This window comes from Octopus sinensis, linkage group LG4 (assembly GCF_006345805.1).
Source record: "Octopus sinensis linkage group LG4, ASM634580v1, whole genome shotgun sequence".
Lineage (NCBI taxonomy): Eukaryota > Metazoa > Mollusca > Cephalopoda > Octopoda > Octopodidae > Octopus > Octopus sinensis.
This window is the reverse complement of record NC_043000.1, coordinates 19279503-19304132: the sequence shown is the minus strand read 5'-3', so window position 1 is coordinate 19304132 and position 24630 is coordinate 19279503. Positions and strand designations below refer to the sequence as shown.

Genomic DNA, 24630 nt, shown 5'->3' with positions numbered 1-24630 from the left:
ATTGTTTGTTATATGGTGTCTACATTTTCGTTGCTCGAAACTGGCAACATTAACGTTGTCAGTGACCAGGTCGCAGTTTCGAACGACAGAATATTTGACGTTATATTCCAATCGATAAATATTTGAGGGGAACTTAATAGTTATATGAATTAAGTGGAGTAAATGAACCGATTCATTTAATTTCATGGACATGGTTTTAGAAATTGAAGAGCGATTGTATTTACAGTGTTCATATCACACACACCCAATTTTAGTTATACGGTATAGCCGAAATAGTAAGAAAGATAACATTATCATCAGATGTAACAGCTATCGGATGTTTTAATTATTCTGGCATTCGAGGATCTTTAACACACACACACACACACGTATAAAATACATAAACATATATATATATAGATATATATGATATATATGTATATATATATACAAATATATATATATATATATATATATATTATATATATATATATATACAAATATATATATATATATATTATATATATATATATGTATGTATATATATATATATACGTATATGTGTGTCTGTGTGTGTGTACTTAGCAGAGGCACCCGGCGTTGCCCGGGAATTAATTTTTTCCTTATATAGTGGAAGAAAAAAGCAAAATATGTTGTATAGAAATTTGTTATTCTAAATTCAATTTATTCTATAATTGGGAAATCAATTCTGAATTCATAAAAAAAATTCATAATAATAATAATAATAATAATAATAATAATAATAATAATAATAATAATAATAACAATAATAATAATAATCATAATAATAATAATAATAATGATAAACCGAAATACAAAATTTACCACTTTTATGAAAGGAGATAAATTCTACCACATATTGGGGTGGTTTCATGGCAAAGAATTCATCGAGGTATCTTTATACGTCATCCAAGGAATTGAAATTTTTACCATTAAGACTATTCTGCAGAGACTTGAATAAGTGGAAATCCGAAGGAGCAATATCTGGTGAATATGGAGGGTGGGGTAACACATCCCAAAGCATCAAGTTCCGAAAAGGAACTTTCTTATCTTCCATTTTTAAGGGTTACAGAATTAACACAGGTTATAGGAACATAAACCTTCTACCACGAAAAGATAGCTTAAACTGTGCTCTAAATGGAGGTGTAGTCAAATCCTATTTTATGGACTCAACCATGTTCTGAAATAAGTCGAAATGTAAGCTACTATAAATCGGCATGAACTTTCCGGACAAGTTCATGCCGGAAGGGTGAAAGGTCAACCGACTGGTTGGGGATTCAAATCCGATTCTAAATTAATGAAATTACATATTTTAATTTATTTACAATTCTGTATTTCTGAGATTATAAATTTTATATCATGTATTAGACAGTGATCTTGGTTGCTGCATTTACTACGTTTCGACGGTGTATGTTCCAGTCTTCTTCAAGTGCCTTGAGATTTAATTTCGTGCCCTACTAGGGATTGAACTCAGAACTTGTAGATCATTGCACTGCATGAACTAGCGCCTTTATAAGGACATGCTCCTGGATAAGTTCAAGGGCGAATTATAATTAGATACACAGAATAAGTGTGTGTGTATGTGTGTGTGTGTGTGTGTGTGAGTGGGAGTGAGAGAGAGAGAGAAGGAAAGGGAGATTTATAATTAGATTGTGAGAGAAACTAATAGGCGCAGGAGTGGCTGTGTGGTAAGTAGCTCAGTCCCACTGCGTGGCATCTTGGGCAAGTGTCTTCTACTATAGCCTCAGGCCGACCAAAGCCTTGTGAGTGGATTTGGTAGACGGAAACTGAAAGAAGCCCGTCGTGTATATATATATATATATGCGTATGTGTGTTTGTGTGTCTGTGCTTGACAACCGATGCTGGTGTGTTTATGTCCCCGTAACTTAGCGGTTCGGCAAAAGAAACCGATAGAATAAGTACTGGGCTTACAAAAGAATAAGTCCCGGGGTCGATTTGCTCGACTAAAGGCGGTGCTCCAGCATGGCCGCAGTCAAATGACTGAAACAAGTAAAAGAGTAAAGAGAGTAAAAGAGTAAAGTAATTTAGTTACTAATAGGAAGATTTGAGGTGTAAGGTAAGTTAGTAGCATAGGTGAGGAGACAATTCTAGGCAGAAGAGTGAACGGCCAGAGAAAGACCGTGATTATGGAGTAGGTATGAAATAAGTTCAAGGCAACTATATAGGCTAACGAGAAGGTGTTTGTGTCCCGGGAAAAGAGTAGGATTACAAAAAACATTTGAAGTTTTATACATAACAATATCAGTATTTCTTTTTTTCTTTTCTCTTTTACTCTTTTACTTGTTTCAGTCATTTGACTGCGGCCATGCTGGAGCACCGCCTTTAGTCGAGCAAATCGACCCCGGGACTTATTCTTTTTGTAAGCCCAGTACTTATTCTATCGGTGTCTTTTGCCGAACCGCTAGGTGACGGGGACATAAACACACCAGCATCGGTTGTCAAGCAATGCTAGGGGGACAAACACAGACACACAAACACACACACACACAACACACCACACACACACACACACACACACACACACACACACACACATATATATATTATATATATATATATATATAGAGTAAATTGATCAAAATAAAATAAAAACATGATGCGAAGGATTCAGCGGTACATATGTTTCGGGCCTTTATTAGACAGATTTATAACAATGCATAATGTATGTCTGTGGCCTTCTTCAGCCGCGCACAACAGCTTCCACAAGGACATGTGTTACATCAAAAATTCTTGGTTGGGGATGCAAATCCTCTCATTCACGTACGACATAATGCGGCAGCAGCATAGAGTTGAAGCGTCCATCTCTTTCTTCTCTCAATGTAGAATGAGGAAAATTGGATGTTGAGGTAATGTAAATAAATAAATACATATATAGAGGTGAAGATGGAGGGGCGAGAGTTCGGGACGAGGGATAAAAAATGTATAAAAAGTGTAAGTATAGAATAAATAAAAATGTAGAGGATAAAGGGTTGTAAGTAGATGTAAAGGGGGTATAAAGAAATATAAAGTAAAAATAGAAATAGAAATAAAGTAAAAAACCTGATAAAAACATGATAAAAGTGTAAAAGAATGTAAAGATAAGGGATGTATAGAGGTTATGGACCAAGCATGGTGGTCAGGAGATTGATAAAATTTAGTTGTAGAATTGTCAGTACATCATCAGTTTCGTCTGGGGACTTAATGCGTTGTAAATCAGAGCTGATGAGCATTTAATCTGGTTCCTTGAATTAAATGGACTTCTAGTACATACATATCATCATGGATATATACACCCACATACACGCGTACATATACGCCTCCAAGCCTATAAGCATACACACGCACTCGCGTGTAAACACGTACATAAACACACACGCACCCACACGCACGCGCGCACACACACATACATACAACAGAATATCCGCATATATACACGGACATTACGCGCGTACACGCTCACAAGTATATACGCGCGCCCATCACTACATACACACACGTATATGCCCACGCCTCTAGGTCCAGGTATAAGATATTAAAGGATGTGTATAAGAACGTATGTAAAGAATCCCGTACTCATGTCAATACGCGCACGCACACACGACAGGCTCCTTTCAGTTTCCGTCTACCAAATCCACTCACAAGGCTTTGGTCGGCCCGAGGCTATAGCAGAAGACACTTGCCCAAGATGCCACGCAGTGGGACTGAACCCGGAACCATGTGGTTGGTTAGCAAGCTACTTACCACACAGCCACTCCTGCGCCTATATTAATAATAGTGACCAAACAAAATTACTAAATTGTAACTCAAGTGATTAAGCAAAAACTTAAGTAACTAAATAAAAAGTAAATAATAATAAATAAGTACATAGTTAAGACTGGAATGTTAAGGTGACTAGCGTGTGGTTAAATAAAATATATAAGTAAAGAAATAGAGGGTTGTTTGGTTGGATTAACTATAAAGTGTTGAGTCATTTTACGTAATTAAGTAAACATTATTGTTGGGATACTCACAGCCTAAATAAAAGCACCGAATGAAGTTTTTGTTGTTTTCGGATTAAACTGCTAGGTTTATATAATAGCAAGAATTTGAGGCTTTGTGGTAGCGCAAGGAAATCTTGTCATTACGTTTATTTGTAGATTATTCTTAGTGGATAAGATGGATAAGATTTCTCGTAAATCATAAGGTCTTTTGTTTAAGGTCTTGGAGATAACAACTTAAGTTATGAAGTTTGCTACTTTCATGCTTACATTGAAATTTATATGTTACATTGGTTGTGTGATGTACGCTCTGTGATTTGTTAGCTTGTTGTCTTTAGTTAAGAAGGAAATCTTTCAATGTTGTGCTATTGCATTGCATCCTAACAATGAGCTTGTGGTTAAGAATAATACACATTATATTCTGTTTCTTGTCGTTTTTGAAATTACATCGGAGACACAAATACAATCCTTTCTCATGGTTAACTATGAGTTTATAACAAGTAGCAATAGTTGCTCATTACAATACATTAGCTAAAATAAAGTTCTCGGGGGAAAATACTAGTTGACAGCATCAAGCTTGAACATAAACGTATTCTTAATATTTATGATACTTGAAAGGAAAGGTGTCCATAATTTACACACACACACACACACACACACACACACACACACACACACACACACACACACACACACACACACACACATACATATTTACACAGTATACGTTTGTGAAAGACTTGTAGCCAACAACACCTATGCACATGATATATTGTGTAGAAACACAAGTGGAGAGTAAAAATGTAATGGAGTAGAATAAGTATATCGTGAAGGCGGTGAACTGGCAGAAACGCTAGCAAGCCGGGCGAAATGCGTAGCCGTATTTCGTATGCCGTTACGTTCTGAGTTCAAATTCCGCCGAGGTTGACTTTGCCTGTCATCCTTTCGGGGTCGATAAATTAAGTACCAGTTACGCAGTGGGGTCGATGTAATCGACTTAATCCCTTTGCCTGTCCTTGTTTGTCCCCTCTATGTTTAGCTCCTTGTGGGCAATGAGGAAATAAGAATATCTATATCGTAACTTTTTTAAAATGGCAATAATATGAATAAAAGATCGATATTTTTTGAAAACCTGAATTCAACAAGGATACGTTCGCTAGAAATATATGAATGTATTTATCTTTTACTTGTTCCAGTCAATAGACTGCAGCCATGCTGGGGTACCGCCTTGGAGGATTTTTAGTCGAATGAATCGACTAATTTTTTAAAGCCTGGTACTTATTCTATCGATATCGTTTGCCGAACCGCTAAGTTACGGGAACGTAAACGCACTAACTCGGATTATTATGCAATGGTGGGGGACAAACAGAGACACACAGACACAAACACGAGCGCGCCGCACATAAGCATATGCAACAGGCTTCTTCCAGATTCTGTCTGCCAATTCCACTCACAAGGCTTTGGTCGCCCTGGGACTAAAGTATAAAACACATGCCCAAGGTACTACACAGTGGGACTGAACCCGGAAACATGTGGTTGGAAAGCAAGCTTCTTACAATGCAGCCACGTGTAACCCTCTCAGATCTTGCAGACCTTGGCCTCGGTGTCTAACTTCACCCTCCTCTTGGGCTTCTGAAAGAAAAAAAAAACACAAAACAATAATTGCATATTGAGCTGAAGATCAACATTTGCAGACAAACTAAAGAACAGAATCGGCTGCATCCTCTTTTTCTGTGTGTATTGCTCATTACCGCGTTACCAGGAATCCGGCAAAGATGACGTTTAACCTATTCACGCTATAGCGGCAATAAGGTATGATAGGGTTAATGAGCCCTCTTAGAAGAGGACTCTTAACAATAATGATTTCTGATTTAGGCGCAATGCAAGCACATTTGAAGTGGGGCTACTATTAAGTTACATCGACTCCAGCATGTAATTGGTACTTAACTTTAACGATCGTGAAAGGATGAACGGAAAAATATTTGATCTCGATTCTGACTTCTGTCACCATTGAAGATGAATATCATAAAGTTTTAGAAAATGAGGTGTAGCCAACTGAGGCGACCAAAGTATGTGACTGGTACTAATATTTATTAATACTAGAGAGATAAAAGATGAAGTCGACCTTAAACAGCCGAAATCGTACAGCTGATAATGACGATGGTGATGATAATGACGATGATAATTTTGTTGTTGATGATGATGACGACGACGATGGTTATGGTGGTGGTGAGGGTGATGAAAATATTATTGTTGCTGTTGTTAAAGACGGCGAGCTGGCAGAAACGTTAGCACGCCGGGCGAAATGCTTAGCAGTATTTCCTCTGCCGCTACGTTCTGAGTTCAAATTCCGCCGAGGTCGACTTTGCCTTTCATGCTTTCGAGGTCGATTAAATAAGTACCAGTTACGCACTGGGGTCGATATAATCGACTTAATCCGTTTGTCTGTCCTTGTTTGTCCCCTCTGTGTTTAGCCCCTTGTGGGCAGTAAAGAAATAGGTATTTCGTCTGCCGCTACGTTCTGAGTTCAAATTCCGCCGTCGTCGACTTTACCTTTCATCCTTTCGGAGTCGATTAAATAAACACCAGTTACGCACTGGGGTCGATATAATCGACTTAATCCGTTTGTTTGTCCTTGTTTGTCCTCTCTGTGTTTAGTCCCTTCAGGATAGTAAAAATAGGTATTTCGTCTGTCATTATGTTCTGAGTTCAAATTCCACAGAGGTCGACTCTGCCTTTCATGCTTTCGGGGTTGATAAATAAAGTACCAGTTGCGTATTGGAGTCGATCTAATCTACTTGTCCCTTCCCCCAAAACTTCGGGCCTTTTTCCTAGAGTAGAAAAGGATATTATTGCTTTTGATAATATGTTGCTGATGTTGTTGTTGTTGACGACGACGACGACGACGATGGTATTAATGATAGAAAACAATGGTAACAATTCCAGAGACATTTTGTTGGTTGGACTTTTCGAGATAGCGTGACGTTTCTCGATATCAAAACACTCCTACATTATTACACAGTTCCTCCTTATCAATGTTAAATGTGTTAAAGTAGTGGCCTCAAAGATAGATTACGTTTTGTTATGAAGCAGGACTACAGCAAAGATAACAAGAAAGTAGAACGAAAAATACGCAACTTTTGTTATTCTTCTGAAGACGACATAATGGGGCGCGATGGCAGAATCGTTAGCACGCTGTGAAAATGCTTAGCACGGTTTCGTCCGTCTTTACGACCGAGGTTAACTTTGCCTTTCCTGCTTTTGGGATCGATAAAATAAAATACCGGTCAAGTATTGGGATCCATGAAATCGACTTTCTTCATTCTCTTAAAGTTCCTGGCCTTACGCTAAAAATTGAAACAATTACTCTTCAAAAGAAAAAAAAAGTACCTGTAAAGCCAGGATAGGTTTGACAAAATACCATTATTGAGGTTTTACTCTGGAAAATATAATGATAATGAGAAAAGAAAGAATATACGTAAATTAAGAAGCCGCCCATAAAGTCGGTGATTTGGAGGAACCGTTGGATACTAATACGTAGCGGTATTTGTTCCAATATTTATCCGTAGGAGTTCAATTTTCATCCAACTCATTAACATCCATTTATTTTTCCGTGGTAGATAGAAAAGAGCCAATCCCAGAGCAGTGTGTTCATGGAACTGTTTGAGGGTGGGACAAAATGTTTTGAGTTCTCATAACAATGCCTGAGGTCAATTGTGTCACACTGTATCGGGCCCAGTTTAGCGGCTTTTATCTCGGATAAATAGTAGTGTCGCAGGGTGGGAAAACTCACATGCATAGATAACTGCAATTAGTAATATAACAATCCTATCTACTATAGGCGTAAGGCCTGAATTTTTGTGAGGAAGAGGGCTAGTCAATTACATCGACCCCAGTACTCAATTAATACTTATTATATCGACCCTGAAAGGTAACGCCAACTTCGGCAGGATTTGAACTCAGGGTTTAAGGAGTCGGAAGAAATGCTGTTAAGCATTTTACCAAGCACAGCAAGGATTCTACCAGCTCGTCGCCTTAGGTATATCATAATACATTAATACTTTAATAATCCCTCTCAAAATAATATTGAAATTGGGACGGGTCGCCTCCCTAGATTAATTCTTCAAAATATAAGATTGCCTCACTAGAGAAGCGTATTTCCTTATCTTTTTCAGACTTGTACTTATACATGGTCAACATTGTCTGTCGACTGCTCTACCTGTTCTTGACATGATGGAAGCACTCCGTCGGTTACGACGACGAGGGTTCCGGTTGATCCGAATCAACGGAACAGCCTCCTTGTGAAATTAACGTGTAAGTGGCTGAGCACTCCACAGACACGTGTACCCTTAACGTAGTTCTCGGGGATATTCAGCGTGACACAGAGAGTGACAAGGCCGGCCCTTTGAAATACAGGTACAACAGAAACAGGAAGTAAGAGTGAGAGAAAGTTGTGGTGAAAGAGTACAGCAGGGATCACCACCATCCCCTGCCGGAGCCTCGTGGAGATTTTAGGTGTTTTCGCTCAATAAACACTCACAACGCCCGGTCTGGGAATCGAAACCACGATCCTATGACCGCGAGTCCGCTGCCCTAACCACTGGGCCATTGCGCCTCCACATCCTTGACATACCCTATTTACAAAGATAATGTAAAATAATGGCAGTGATTATATTGTTTTTATGGTATCATTAAATTTAAAATTACTTTCATTTACTACCATTTTGTTAACGTGCAGTTAGTGATATCATAATACATTTATACTTGAACATAATCCCTCTTAGAACAACACGCTGAACATTGAAATAGGTTGGACCGCCTGCCTAGATTAGTTCTTGAAAATATAACATTACCTAGCAGGATTATAGCAGCATACGTCTTTCCTAAATGACAGGCCATCAGACGATTAGTTGAGGAGTTAAAGTGGTACATTATAATAGGCACAGCGATTAACCAGTAGCTTAATTTTTAGCGGTCTAATTAACTTAGTTGCTAATGATACCTCTAGATGTTTTGTTAGCTTGCATTACTGAATTCGACTACTTTTGTGGAAGGAACATTATAGGAAAATGTTGGGTGCAGTAGACGGTTTTTTTTTTGTATACTCAGTTCTAGCCAACGTATCTGATCATCTATATATATAAAACTGAGAATGTCTGTCTGTCTGTGTGAATCCCTAAAACTTGAGAACTACACAACCAATCTCATTCAAATTTTACCCATGCCTTATTTAGGGTCCATGTAGTGTTATGGGCAAAAACATTGTTTAATTTTTTGCCTAGTTCGAGTCCACAGCATTATCATATCTCTCCACTATTTCAGTATTACGTGTCAAAAGTGAAACAAAAACATCTCTCTATTGTAATGTCAGATACTTTCACTTTAATACTGAAACTATTAAAGTGAAACTATTATATAACAGGGATGAACTGTAACTGGACATCTATTATGCTAGTCTAATATAAAACTGGAAGTGATTGTGCTTTAATAGCAAATCTCATCATAGCAAACTGCTTGTCATCTAATCATCATCTATTCCTCAGTTTCTGATACCGACTGATTCTCCTCAGGAATGGATTGTTCGACCTTCGTTAAACAACATTTTCCTGCTCGTTTTCCTCTTTCCTGTCATTTATACTGCACCTTTCATATGAAAACTTTTCAGGCGTAGTCGTGTAGTAAGACGTCTGCTTCCCAACTACACGGTTCCGGTTTCAGTTCCAGTGCGCAGAATTTTGAGCGAGTGTCTTCTACTATAGCCTCGGTCCGCCAAAGCTTTGTGAGTGGATTTGATAGACGGAAACTGAAAACCTGTGTGTGTCTGTGTGTGTGTGCGCGTAGGCGTTTGTCCCCAACACCGATTTGCAACCGGTGTTGGTGTGTTTACGTCCCTGCTACATAGTGGTTCGGCAAAAGAGACTAATAGAATAAGAATCAGGCTTTACAAAAGAAATAATAAGTACTGACTAAAATTCTTCAAGGTGGTACCCCCAGCACGGCTGCATTTTAATGATAGAAAGACGTAAAAGATAAAAGAAGACCTATTCTAACTCTAACGAAGAATTCTTTCCTCGTTCTGGTTTTTTGATGAGCCAAAGGAGAGAATCTTAACGCGGTTAATTCCATATAATAGAAATAATTAACCAAAATATTTGTCGAAAGACATCCAACGATTTTAAAATAGGAAGGTGCAATGAATAATGGGTGGTGGAAGCACTCCGTCGGTTACGACGACGAGGGTTCCGGTTGATCCGAATCAACGGAACAGCCTGCTCGTGAAATTAACGTCTAAGTGGCTGAGCACTCCACAGACACGTGTACCCTTAACGTAGTTCTCGAGGATATTCAGCGTGACACAGAGAGTGACAAGGCCGGCCCTTTGAAATACAGGTACAACAGAAACAGGAAGTAAGAGTGAGAGAAAGTTGTGGTGAAAGAGTACAGCAGGGATCACCACCATCCCCAGCCGCGTGGAGCTTCAATAAACACTCACAACGCCCGGTCTGGGAATCGAAACCGCGATTCTATGACCGCGAGTCCGCTGCCCTAACCACTGGGCCATTGCACCTCCACAAGAATAATGGGTACACTATGAATAGAAAAAGAACGGGCTTGTTACGTGTGAGATAATTTTATTCATACCTCGTGCATAGTTCTCTCTATCTCTCTCTCCTCCTCTCCCTCTCTTACTGTGTGTGTGTGTGTCCATCTCTAGGCATCTGTTTCTGTCTTTCTTTTGAATTCTTTCGTCAGCAATGTTATTTTAATAATAAATCTCTGTCACTGATAAAAGGATATATGTATTTGCAATGGGACCCCTTCGCATCGAAGACCGGTGATTGTCGTGCGTTGACGACGGGTAAATACTCAGAAACCCGGGTCCGTGCGTATCACGTCAGGTCGACGATTGGAAGGATGACTTCCCTTTGCATATACTGATAGGGCACAGAAAGTGTGTCGATAGCCAGCTGGAGATGTCTTCCTGGGGCTACAAGCTACAGTAGCATCCACCATTAGTGGTTAGCCACATTTAAGTGGCAAATATACTTCACAATGTTATTTTATTTTCTCACTATTATTGTCACTTTTCCCCTCTCACTTTACCTAACAATGTTGCTTTCGTTTCCTCTTCTCTCCCGCTTTCATTTCTTTTTCTGTCTCCCACCGCTCTCTCTCTCTCTGATATGCATTTCGTCATTGATCATGTACACACACACACACACATAAAATATGACTAGACCTAGGCAGTCAATTAGATAAAATATATTAGTTTAATAGGTTAGAAATTATAACACTGTAGAAATAACAAACAATATAATTAGATTAGCAAATATTCATAACAAAAACTCAAACAAAACTGTAAACAATTGAAACTTAAGTTCTTTGGCGTTCGTTGTAAAATGCTTCCAAGTCGAGCTGTTAAGTATCTACATCTTGAAAAATACTCAACTAAAGTTTATTTCTATGTAGTTATTTGATCATTCGTTTAATATTTACCACTTATAACAGTAAAACAATTTTGCAGATGTCCCAACAATTCTTTAATTGAAACTGTATAAATTCAACATTAGACTCAAGCCTGTAGTTGTCTAACGTTCCAAATACAGTGCTACTTCTGTTTATGTCTCCTTTGAAGGTCAAATAATTTGCTTTGTTATTTCTATTTGATTGAAAAACATTCTATTCTGTTTTAAAATGTAGTCCTGGCTGGACAAATTCAGTAATATCAAGTATTGAATCAAGTCACCACGGAGCTTTACTACGTAAGACTTGTAAATCGAAAGGAAAAATGTTATAGAAAATATATTTCTAGCAAATACACTCTTTTAATATAGCTTCAATTCTTTTATAAGTAACAGGCGCTTTTCCTTTTCTGTGAGTAGAAATGAGGTTGAATCATATCCATACCTAACTACAGAGTATTAAGGCCAAAAGTGATATTAAATTACTCCAAAATGGAATTGAAAATGCCGTTAACTCGAATTTCTAAACAGCATTTTTCTAACCTTCATGATTGCCACTCCTTACATTATATTCAGCCTTTAACACGGCACAATGCTTCGGACCTCCTTTTCTCTGGGAATTAGAAATGCGATTGTAGATGAAAATACAATTGATACGACCAGTAAACAATGCTGGTTTGCTTATTTGTTTAAGAATAACCTACTACTTAGTTCGTAAGATAGACATAGAATTTTAAATATTATGATCTATTGCCAATAACTTAGGATATAACATCAAATATGAAATCAATCTCCTTTTAGTGTCCACAGTACAAATTGACCGGAATTTAAGTAAATGAAGTTACAATGGACCTTTGTCAAATAATTGCTTAACATCTCATTTTGCACACACACACACACACACACACGCATGCACACACACACACACACACACACACACACACACACACACACACACACACACACACACACAGCCATGTAAAGTTGCCACCGGCGTAAGTTTAATGAAAATTGTTGTTCTAATGCTAAAGTATAAAGATTTTGGACCCTAGAATATGTACTATTACTTTCTAAGAATGCTTTATTGTTGTTACGAAAGCATTCGACATGGTTATCAGTTTTATATTGTAGAAACTTTTAATAGCACATAGCTCTATGCTGCTGTATGATGGAGTCGAAGTTTGGACATATATCTGTATTCGATCTAATACTAATAGTGGAGATATACTTGTGTCTACACATTTTGCTGCTCAGTATGCCCCTCTGCCTTTGTTTTCTTTGTATTACTTTCAAGAACTATTAATAAAATCTGTATCTTTTAAACAGTTATATGTAAACTGGTTCACTCGTACTCTCCTGGGATAGTGTTGTTGTTTTCGAGACCAATTTTAATAGAATCGTCAGAAACTTAGCTATATTGGTGCGTAGTCAAAAAGAAAATTACTAACAAGGGCTAGATATGAAGTTATATGATGTCAAAAGTGTTCAGTACATTTCACTATCGCGAATTTTTGGAATACCTGAGTAATTTGTAATACTATGTGGTAATAAAAATATATGTAATGTGCATAACTGAGTTTGGTAAAACAGGTTTTAAAGAAAGCCATATTATTAGACACAGCCAAAATGGAACCAATTTTTTTGTATACGTTATTTCAAAAAGGACAGCTATTGTCCACAACCGTTGCGAGTCGTGCCAGGCAGGTGAGATGTTGAAGTTGACGTTCAGTTTGAACATTTGTAGATCGATACCTGCAGAAAAAGTGTGAAGATTTGGGTGAAGCGTTGAATGCAAGATCTGGGTAGTAAGACACAGCAGAAATAATTAAGAAGTCCGAGTACAAGAATACAATTAGTTACGAGAAGCAGAAATCATTATAGTAATGGTAGACGTAGAAGAAAAAAATAGAAGTGATGAGCGGTGAATACAATGAGTACAGCTAGTTCAGACAACGGGAGACCCTTATAGTAGCATCAGAAAAAAAACTGAGAGAAGAAACTGCATTTCTGTGAATCAGTGATTGTAGCATACTGGTCACAGAATCTTCGCTAATCATCCAAATGGACTTCCTTTGGAAGAGATCCAACATGCTTAATTAAAGAGAAAACTCTCAGCTAATGCTGGAATGTATATATCATTTACTGAGTATAAGTAATAAAATGTATTAAGTTCACTACGCACAGAAATATCGTTTAAAAGACAAGCTGCAAATATCCAGATAATTACATGAGAGCTTGCTTGAAGATTAGATATGTAATCTCTCTCTTGTTTCATCTATGTCTTCCTATTTATCAATTCATCTTTCTCAGCCCTGTGTGGCTAATAAAGAAACATATCTAACTATATTTCTCTCTCTCTCTCTCTCTCTCTCTCTCTCTCTCTCTCTCTCTCGCTCGCCCGCTCGCTAACTCACTCTATGTTTGGAGTATCTTTGAAATATAACGAAAATATCTGCTGCATCAAGTAAGTGGTTAAGCAAGAGAAAAATAGAAAAATAAACACAGAATCGTCGGGAAATTAGGGGTGATCTGCATCGGCAAAGACTGTTTTATTTGTTAGTATTTTAAGCTTATACTTCTTTCAGTCATTGGACTGCGGCCATACTTGGACACCGCTCTCAAGGGTTAACTCTTCTATCTGACTATTTTTGCCGAACCGTTATGTTACAGGGACGTAAACAAGCACTGGTTGTCAAGATGAGGTAGGGGACAAACACAAATACATACACACATAGGTACTTACATACATATATACATATATATATATATATATATATATGAACATATATTTAAATATATGTGTGTGTCTCTCTCTATATGTGTGTGTGTAAGTATACAAACACACACGACAGGCTTTTTTCAGGTTCCGTTTACCATATCCATTCACAAGGCTTTGGTCAGCCAGTGGGTTTAGCAGAACACACTTGCTCAATGTGTCACGTAGAAGAACTGAACCCGAAAATATGTTGTTAGGAAGCAATTTTCTTACCATACAGCCATACCTGCGCCTGGTTAAGAATAAAAATTTGCATGTTGTTAGAATTTAGACAATTACTTTAAGTTCTTGTTAAATTAGGAGAGTTGTGTACTCATTGATCAAATGGTGTACCAAAACTACTATCCAATATATACGTCACAAGTCTACCATATCGTTATGACCAACCAATGTCCAACCCAATAAATCTAATGTCTCTTATTTCCTAATGTAATATTATTAATATCCAATTAAAATTTCCAACTACGAGGGGGTGCTGAAAAGTTCCTGACTTTGGGTAAAAGAAGATACATGAAGGTCAGTTAATTATGATTCTATTTAGCATATAACTCTCTCAGATTCACACACTTATTGCAGCGGACCTTCAGTGTTTCAAAGCCCTATAAAAGAACTCGGAAGGTTGGGCCTCCAACCAGGCCTTCTCTTAAAGATCTAAATAATATAAGACCCTAACCAGACTTAATAAAAAATGTTCGTTGTTTGAAGCGGAAGATCCGACTAACCGTTAGTTAAAGTTATGCTGTATTATAATCAATCACATTTAACTCTAAACTGATTTCCTTTAAATTTGTTGGAGAAAGGTTATTTCTTTGCAGACAAGAAGGAGAATGAAATAATATTATATTAAATTATTGATAAGGAAGAGATAAACGAAAACGTTGAATTCTGTCGGCTCTGAACTCAGAGTTCAGATAATATATTGTTTACTGCTTTGGACAAATCACCAACCGCCCTTGCATCTTTTATATAAGTAAATTAGTACAAAACACTTATATTTAGTAAATGATACTTTAAATTTCGAGGAAAGAAAACACAAATATCATATGACCTGCTATTATATTGCTTCAAAACACTTTACCATCGACTATAAAATTGTATATAAAATTACTATGTATGATACGGAAACTTCAGTATAAATAAAATGGTCGAAATAAGGGAAGGGTTGTATTTTATTCGAGTGTAAAAAGAAATAAGCACAACAATTGACCTGTGCAAAGGATACCGAAGCGGTAGCCTCGAGAATCTAACGACTAATGTACCTGCATCGCTATGCGTAGTCCAACAGCAAACGTTTATTCTGATATCACTCAGGCGAGATTTGGTTTTGCACTTTACTGCTTAAATGGGATTAATTAATTTAAGATATTTCAATTTAAAACGAGAAAATGACGTATGCTAATTAGTATAAAAATCTTATTTAAAAAAGTGGATGAGAAAACAGACTTATAGCTTACAGTGCAAAATTTAATTTAAAGTCATATAATTTGCTGAAAAGGACAACCGCTGTGAAGCTTCTAGAGGTTTGAAGCAGTTGGAAGTAACATTAGACTATGGAGAAACAAAAAAAAAAGAAAAGAAAAGAAAGAAAACTGTAGAAAATGCAAGTGCATAGAATCTCTTAAGAGAAATGAAACATACTACCGGAGACTTTGGAAAGAATTGATTGAATGGGTAGAAGATGAGACAAAAGATATGATATATTGTTGCAATATATCATATCGTTACAATATATCAATATATATATTGAACAATATATCATATCGTTATAAGCAACGAAAATATCAAAAGATCAGAAATATGTAGTTAGTCATTCTTCAAATGGGTGGTGTCAGATATTCTTTAGAGTGTATATTTTAGGCTCTAAGAAATTCACTGATTGATCGGCCCTTTAATTTGGACGATAAAATTGTGCAGTTTCACATTTTTATAATAAAACTGAGAAAGTAGCAAAACTTTATAGCCAGTCAAATTGGAAAATACGAATGTCACCTTTTGATATTTCTTTGCTATAATGCTAGAAAACAGAGTATAGGATAGGATAAAATACGAAGCAAAACTGTATGATGGTGTAACAAGTACACACACATTCACACATACATGCACTCACATAAATATACAGCAATTTAGTTAATGCAATCAAATAAAATCATACGGTTTTGCTGAAAAGAGAACGAAAGTTCCAAAACATGAAAAATGTCCAGTGTAACATTTTACTGTAGTTGTGCATCGTTTGGCTAATTGAATCAAACGAAATGTCGTGATTATGTATAAGAAGAAATAAAAATGCATGGTTCCAAAAGTAGGAAAATGCACTTTTGAAATTATATTTTATTTGGTGAATGGGCACTGCATCCGTTTATCATTGAGGAAATTATGGAATAAATGACAAAGGAGTAGTTTTAAAGAAACTTGTATCGCTAGTGAGGGAATAAATTAGAGCTCACCTTTGTGAGCAGGTGAAGGATATGTTCTGAAAAATAATAACAAAAATAAAACATTTAAAGATGAGTTTAGGAAGAACTAGATATCATCTACTGAAGTGGAAAAACTACCGGAGGTTATCTAAAAAAAAATGCCTGCCATTGCTATTGTTGCCACCTGTGTTAAAGTTTCCAGGAATGTTTTATCTAAACATATGGTTTCAAAGAGCCTTGGTTGAGAGAGAGCGAGAGAGGGCGGTGGGAGAGAGAAAGAATCACATGAACTAAAATTAACATTTTCAGGATGAATTTCTTCATGTGTCTGCATAAGAAAATAGTCTCAGCTCTTTTATTCTTCTATTCATTTAGTATACTAGAGAGTGTCATTGGTTATATGATGGATAACGTTAGGAACATGCTTTCATTTTAGTTCGTAATATCAGCTAATGATACATAGGTGTCATTAAATCCAATTTTACTTCTTCAGATTTCGTTGTAAATTGAAATAAATACTAACTGTTGAATTAAATACATCTATTAAAGTAAAATTGTCAATGATATTAGTGTTTAAATATTAATCAATTACACATGTATCCTTATCTGATACCGCCTATTATATTTCTATAATTTGTACCATCGTAACATAAAAATTAGATATTTCAGCTGATAAGTAGAGTAGTAAAGTTGGAACATGGCACTTAGCACTGTACAGTTAATAATTGTAAAGTTTAATTAAAAGTTTTGACATATAACTTTTACTTTTTCCTGTCCTTTTACTGGTTTCAGTCTCTGGATTGCAGCTATAGTGGGTTAGTGTGTTAAATGGCTTTTATTCGACTATATCGAACACCCAATAGCTATTTCAATCTCGTATCAGTTTCTCTCTTACGTCAAGTTCCCATCTAGCTAAGAGTTTTGCTTGATATTACTTTAAGCCTGAATTTCTCAGATGAATTTAGCTTTCTCGAGTCTCCAGCTTTTCCTCTGTGTGTTAGATGTGCTTCAGTAGTTGTCAAAAATCCCTGGGTTAGAAGCAAGGAGCGATACCGCTAGAAGCATGACCAGTGGAATTAGACTAGGATCTAGAAATTCATATGAGGAAGCATTTGAAGTTCCTAAAATTTTGCCTTAGTATCACATAGTACTGATTTCGGAAATATCCAAGTATATAGTTCCGTTCGAAGTCTGTGGATGGAATGGAAGCACTCCGTCGGTTACGACGACGAGGGTTCCGGTTGATCCGAATCAATGGAACAGCCTGCTCGTGAAATTAACGTGTAAGTGGCTGAGCACTCCACAGACACGTGTACCCTTAACGTAGTTCTCGGGGATATTCAGCGTGACACAGAGAGTGACAAGGCCGGCCCTTGAAATACAGGTACAACAGAAACAAGAAGTAAGAGTGAGAGAAAGTTGTGGTGAAAGAGTACAGCAGGGATCACCACCATCCCCTGCCGGAGTCTTGTGGAGCTTTTAGGTGTTTTCGCTCAATAAACACTCACAACGCCCGGTCTGGGAATCGAAACCGCGATCCTATGACCGCGAGTCCGCTGCCCTAACCACTGGGCCATTGCGCTTCCACTAAGTCTGTATTTCCTGGGAGAAACATAATAGGGAGACAAATGAAAAGAAGAGAATGAAGTATGCTAACCAGGTGGAGCCGCCACAAAACAATAGACGACAAGCAACGTTTCATACCACTGAACTGGAATGCAGAAGGCTTGCAGTTCAATCCGTCTGCTAATCCAACAACATGCTGGGCATCGCCGGAGTCTGTTAGCGGAAGACCATCAAGTTGGCCATGGCGGCAACAGGGGTGGTCTCAAGGTGGTTGAGGATCAGGGGATGAGAGTCTTGTAAGGAGTAAGTGATCCATGGGGTAATGTTTACTGGACACGAGCTGGGGCTTCATTAAGCCTGGCTGGGTAGCATGGGCGAGAGTGTATACTGATGATACGTCTACGTGCATCACAAGAATTTACAAGAAAAAAATATGAGGAACAGTGATTATATTTTTATTGACAAGAGATGAAGCAAACCTTGAAAGGACTAAATACGTTATCTTTTTGTTTTTGTTTCACCGCAGTTACCATATTGACAGTTAAATTAATCTAGTTTCCAGTCTCTACAAACAGTTAACCACTCATACATTTATTGATGTATGGCTACATCACCCAATAGACAGAACTTTTTGTTTTATGGTCGGTTGGTAGGGAATCGGCGTTTGAAGCCATACTGCTTACATTTCCCTTGTTACCATTACTCAGTTACGCAAAATGCAGATCAAAAAAGAGGTAGGGTTTACTCAGCTTATCATAGTGAAAAACAAGAGAAAAACAATAAAAGAACCTGAGTAAAACACTAATATATCATTTAAAAATTTATCCGATGTAAGGCGACGAGCTGGCAGAAACGTTAGCAGGCTTAGAGGTGTTTCATCTGCCGCTACGTTCTGAGTTCAAATTCCGCCGAGGTCGACTTTGCCTTTCATCCTTTCGGGGTCGATAAATTAAGTACCAGTTACGCACTGGGGTCGATGGAATCGACTTAATCCGTCTGTCTGTCCTTGTTTGTCTCCTCTGTGTTTAGCCCCTTGTGGGTAGTAAAGAAATAGGTATTTCTTCCGTCTTCAAATTCTGAGTTCAAATTCCGCGCAGGTCCACATTGCCTTTCATACATTGCAGTTGATGAAATAAGTACTAATTGAGCAGGTCGGTTACACCGACTTTCACCTTTCCCTGAAACTGCCGGCATTGTGTCAATATTTGAAACCAATGTTTATCTGATATTTCTTGCATATCATAGACAGCTGTATATTTCCAATTCTAGCTCGAAATTAAATGCTTGAACGCACGAAAATATCCCCATTAATTAATTTTATTTCATTTCTTCCGCAAGAACCTAAAACAAAATATTGATATAAGAATTAAAATATTCATTTTGTGTATTAATTTCGCACGGTCGCAACTGATACATGTAATAAAATAAATAATTCCTTTGAATAACGGAATACAACAAATTCAAAGTTTTTTAAAAAAAAAAAAGCAAAGAAAGAAACAGTGCACTCGTTTCATGAACTAAAATGCTTTTACAAAATTCCTTGTAAATGTTATGTCTCACTCATACATATTCCATCTCAGACTGTCTCAGACTGGGCTTCCAAAATATGCTCTAATCTGTTATGTCTATGTCTCACTGTCTTGTCTTGCTGGATATAGGACATGGCAATTTCTGTGCTGAAGACGCCTTTAGAAGTAAAAACACATGTCCACTTGACTCTGTTTTGTCCTTACTGAAATTTCAATTTTTGAGAATCATTGAAAATAGCTCCACTTCTCACTCATATTTAGGCCTCATTACCATCAGATGATTGTCCTTCTGCCTTTCAAAAAGAGAATATAATTTCAAGAATTCGAGAATTTGCCTTGTACGGTATATAATATTCGCTTTTGTTGATTAAATAATTGCTACTGGCTACTCTGAATTGTTTCTCTTAATCGTTCAATACATACATACATACATACATACGTACATACATACATACATACATACATACATACATAAATACATAAATGTTAACCCCCCACACACACACATATAAATAAATGGAGTTTAACGCAGGTATAATTCAAATACTTTTACTTCCGACACATGTTTCGAAGATATCACTGATATTACTCCAAAGGAATAAATTGGTGTAAAACAATGTAATCTTTTCTTCAGGGAAGTGAAGAAATGAAACTCGTCAATAAGACATTTTAACAGAAAATGATGGATATGTAAAGTGATTTACTGAACGCTATTAATATTGTTAACAAGGGAAATACACACACTCACACACACACATACACACACACACATATATATATACACGCTTACACACACATATTGATATATACATATACATTCATATATATTCACACACGTTTGTTTATGTGCGTGTTTCTGTGTGCATGTATATATGTACGTATTGATGTGTATGTATGTATGATGTATGTTTGTATGAATAAATGAATGGGTGTGTACATATTTAACTGTATGAATATGTAGATAAAGCAGCTGAAGTTTCTGAGAGAGCATTTCAAACGCAAACGTATCCTAAAGATGTATTTATTACATCTATATGATACGTCCTTCGATCTGAAATAGCTTTTACTATCAAGTCAGCACAGTTGAATGGAATCGTGTGCTGTAAGGTGAAGTGAATTCAAACGGTCTTCAGTCGCCAGAATCCTGTTCAGGACGTCCTGTTAAACGAAAATATTCAGCTCTGTAAAATTTCAACGAAATGATTTTTTACCGGCTCAGACAATTTCTGGTTTCCTCAGATGGTTGTATTTATATTTATTTCACTTGTGTATGACAATGTCTCCTATATTTCTGGCTTGTGTCAATTAATATGGAATATCATTATAACTATAAACTGACTTACTTCAACCAAAATTCATTGTATTTTATCAAAGCAGAACTAAATCTACCATAGTTTTAAACATGGTACTGATCAGAACTATATCAAGTACTGATAAGGCGGCGAGCTGGCAGAAACGTTAGCACGCCGGGCGAAATGCTTAGCGGTATTACGTCTGACGTTACATTCTGAGTTCAAATTCCGCTGAGGTCGACTTTGCCTTTTATCCTTTCGGGGTCGATAAATTAAGTACCAGTTGCATACTGGGATCGATCTAATCGACTGGCCCCTCCCTACAAATTTCTGGCCTTGTGCCTAGAGTAGAAAAGTATATTAAGTACTGAAAGGCACTCTGTCAGTACATTCCTGTTTTGCTGCTGTTCTTCTTTGCTTCATTAATATTCATCTTCTTTCAGAGTAAAAATTACAACCAAACCCTAAATCGGAGTTAAAGCAGGTAAAATTATGCACCCGGCATCGTTTTATAACTTGCAATAATAATTTTAAAAAACATTTTTTACCTTATTTAACTGTCTTTGTATATCATCTTCTTTTATTTTTGCTTATTCATTTTTATCCTTTATGCATTTGAATTCTTTGTCTTTTGTTTTCTTTTATATCATGCCATTTTTTTCTGCTATGATTTCAGTTTCACACAAGAAATGTATAGCATTTTTTCAAAATACTTTTCTATTCATCAAAATTCTTTAATATTTGTATATATTCTAACTTACTTATTACATACGCGCAATATATATGCATGCATACACATACTGCTACATATACATACATTTTAAGAACATAGCCATGCCGAGAGAAGTTACCAACGGAGATGTATATAACCAAGATGGTGATTACATACATTTATTTGCAAGTAGAAACGTTTTCATTTATTGCTAAGTGTAGATTTAAGAGTATTGAATGTATTTAAGGTCGGTATCACTAATTGTCATATTCTGCAAGTGTATAGACAAACAATATTTACCCAGATATATACACAACTCTACAGATAGAGGCCAAGGCTGAACGACAGAAATTCGCCTCACAATCACAAGGCAAGTATCTTCTACCAAGGCCATGCATTGACCAAGCCGTGTGGGTGAAATTTGGTACATGGAAACTATGTGGAAGCTCTAAAATGGTCTAATGGAAAGAGTAACGAGCATTTAACCGAAAGATCGTCATTTCGTGTCCTGTCCGTGGCACTGCTTGAGGTCAATAATGATGACAATTAACTCTTGAAATGACCCAGTTCATCTATCCGTAAATAGATAGCGAGTTCTAATTACACAAGAATGGAAGATTGGATTCGAATGGAAGCGATGTTAAACTTCATTTGTAACGTGCCAGGAATGCTCTGCGAATGCGACTGATACACATGGTCACCAGAAGTCAAGATATTACATGACACTTCCTTCCATCATCCACATCATTTAACTTGCATTGATATGTATAGGATCAACGCATGTTATGCATTTAAAATATTCCGTTTCTTTGTAACTGTAATCAATAATCAGCGATATCTTAATTTTCTACATTAAACAGCTTCAAAAACTGATGAAAAACCCCTGGAACTTGGTAAAAATGATAAAAATCTTTGATGGCACTATAAGAAAAAGCATGAAATCATAAACTGTCTTTTATAACAAAAATAACTTTTTCACGATTTTCGTTTTTTTTTTCCTTCCATTTACGTTGTATGGAATATATCATCGTAACTTTAATAACAAAAAGTAACAACCATTGAATAATGGGCACTAAAAATATACTGATAAACGATTACTCGCTAATTACACGTAGGAATGTGTATGGGCGCGCATGCGTGCGTTGCATCGTTGTTTGAACATAGGTCAACCCTGACTGAGTCCAACTATTATCAGAAAAGACCAAAACATATTCGTTCAGTTATTTTTTCTTCGGGCATAGTGTATCTAGGAATTCTTGTCTGCAGTATATCCTTTGTTTAAGGTGGAGATTTTAGAAACATTTAATAGATTTACAACGTAGACACTCCATTGGATGATTATATATATGCATGTATGACTGAAGATTTAAAATTTTATCTAAAAGGCCATAATAGTTATATATTGCTGAAATCATTGAAATAATTAAATTTAAAATGACTACCTTCCAAAAATCACTTATAGAAAATTTCATCCCACATCTGTGAAACATTTAAAACATTTTTTTTTAAGTTTACCACTGTAAGTAATAATACATAATTTAGCGCCACCCTAACGTGTGTAGTTTTTATTATCCCGCGCCTAGTAACCCAATATATAAACACATGTATAAATTCAATCCAACTTTAATTTGTTTAGCAGTTACCATGTACAGCAATGAGCCAATTAAGTAATTAAGTAATTAGATCATCCTGTCTTCCTTAAAATAAGTAACTATTTAATACTTATTTTAACCTTTCTACTCGTTTTAGTTTGTACTTTTAATTTCCACCCTTTTTGTAACTCTAGGAATAGCTTTCTATATTTTTTAATTCTATGTTAGTATTTATGTGTTTCTTATTCAAATTTACATATATATACATATGTATATATATGTATGTATGATATATATATGTATATATATATGTATGTATGAGATATATATATATATATATATGTATAATATATGTATATATATATATATATATATATATATATATATATATATGTGTGTGTGTGTGTATTAATATTAGGGAATTTATTTCCAAGTCCACAGGGGAGAGAAGTTTTAGTGATACTAAAATAAATTACTCACGGTATTATATACATATATATAGATAGGTTTAAGAGACAGAATCACCCTCAAGCAACTCAATCATCATTGAACGACATTATCCACGATAGGTACATATAGGACTCTACTATTAAAATTATCAAAATTGATACCTTCAATTCTTATTCCAAGTCATGTACTTTACATTATATAAACTACGCGCATTTCATGACAACATATTTGTCGATACTGCTGAAATAGAGGCCTCGAAATGCAATACCATATTAAAACGATAATATTGTCAATCTTCAGGTCTATATTAAATTAACTTGTTTTGCTATTTACATCCTATATAAAGACATGACAAACTAAAATTATATAAGTAGAAATTGTTGGAATAATTTTACTTTAGTAAATAATGAACAGAAATGTGGAATAAACGTAGGAAAAAGAATTGTTAGTAAAAAGAAATGTTAAGTTATCCGTATGGTAATGTTCTCTTTTTAAACATATAAAATTTCTCTAGCTTCGCTGATTTTTGAAAAGATTTTATCTGAATATTTTACAACTATTATTTTCAATACCCTTTTATTTTTTCGTTTAAATTTTATTTTCATCAATTTAAGTTTCAATATATATTTATTTATAACTTTTTCTGTATATATCTGTTGTATGCTTCCGCTTTGGATAGTTCTTTAACTCCAATATATATAATAATTTATATAAATATGTGATCTTCCCTAAAATAAGAATATAGAATAGTTATAGTTTTAAACTAAGCCATTTCGAATAACTTCATTTCCTCTGCTTCGATGTCACATTTTGGTTTCAATTTAACTTCTGTTTCCCCTTTCCCTTCTAATATTTTATT

The 24630-nt window shown here is 36.0% G+C and overlaps 1 protein-coding gene across 5 annotated transcripts in view; it reads left to right on the top strand.

Annotated features, from left to right (window-relative positions):
- The window catches only part of LOC115210768 (collagen alpha-1(XIV) chain-like), a 150361-nt gene that overhangs the window by 84690 nt on the left and 41041 nt on the right, over positions 1 to 24630 (top strand). For 3 of the 5 annotated variants that reach the window (XM_036501870.1, XM_029779485.2, XM_036501872.1), the window contains exon 6: positions 22590 to 22622. The exons of the other annotated variants lie outside the window; for them this stretch is intronic. In XM_036501870.1, coding sequence (XP_036357763.1) covers positions 22590 to 22622 — 33 coding nt within the window. The remainder of the gene's footprint in view (positions 1 to 22589; positions 22623 to 24630) is intronic. 5 annotated transcript variants of the gene reach the window in all.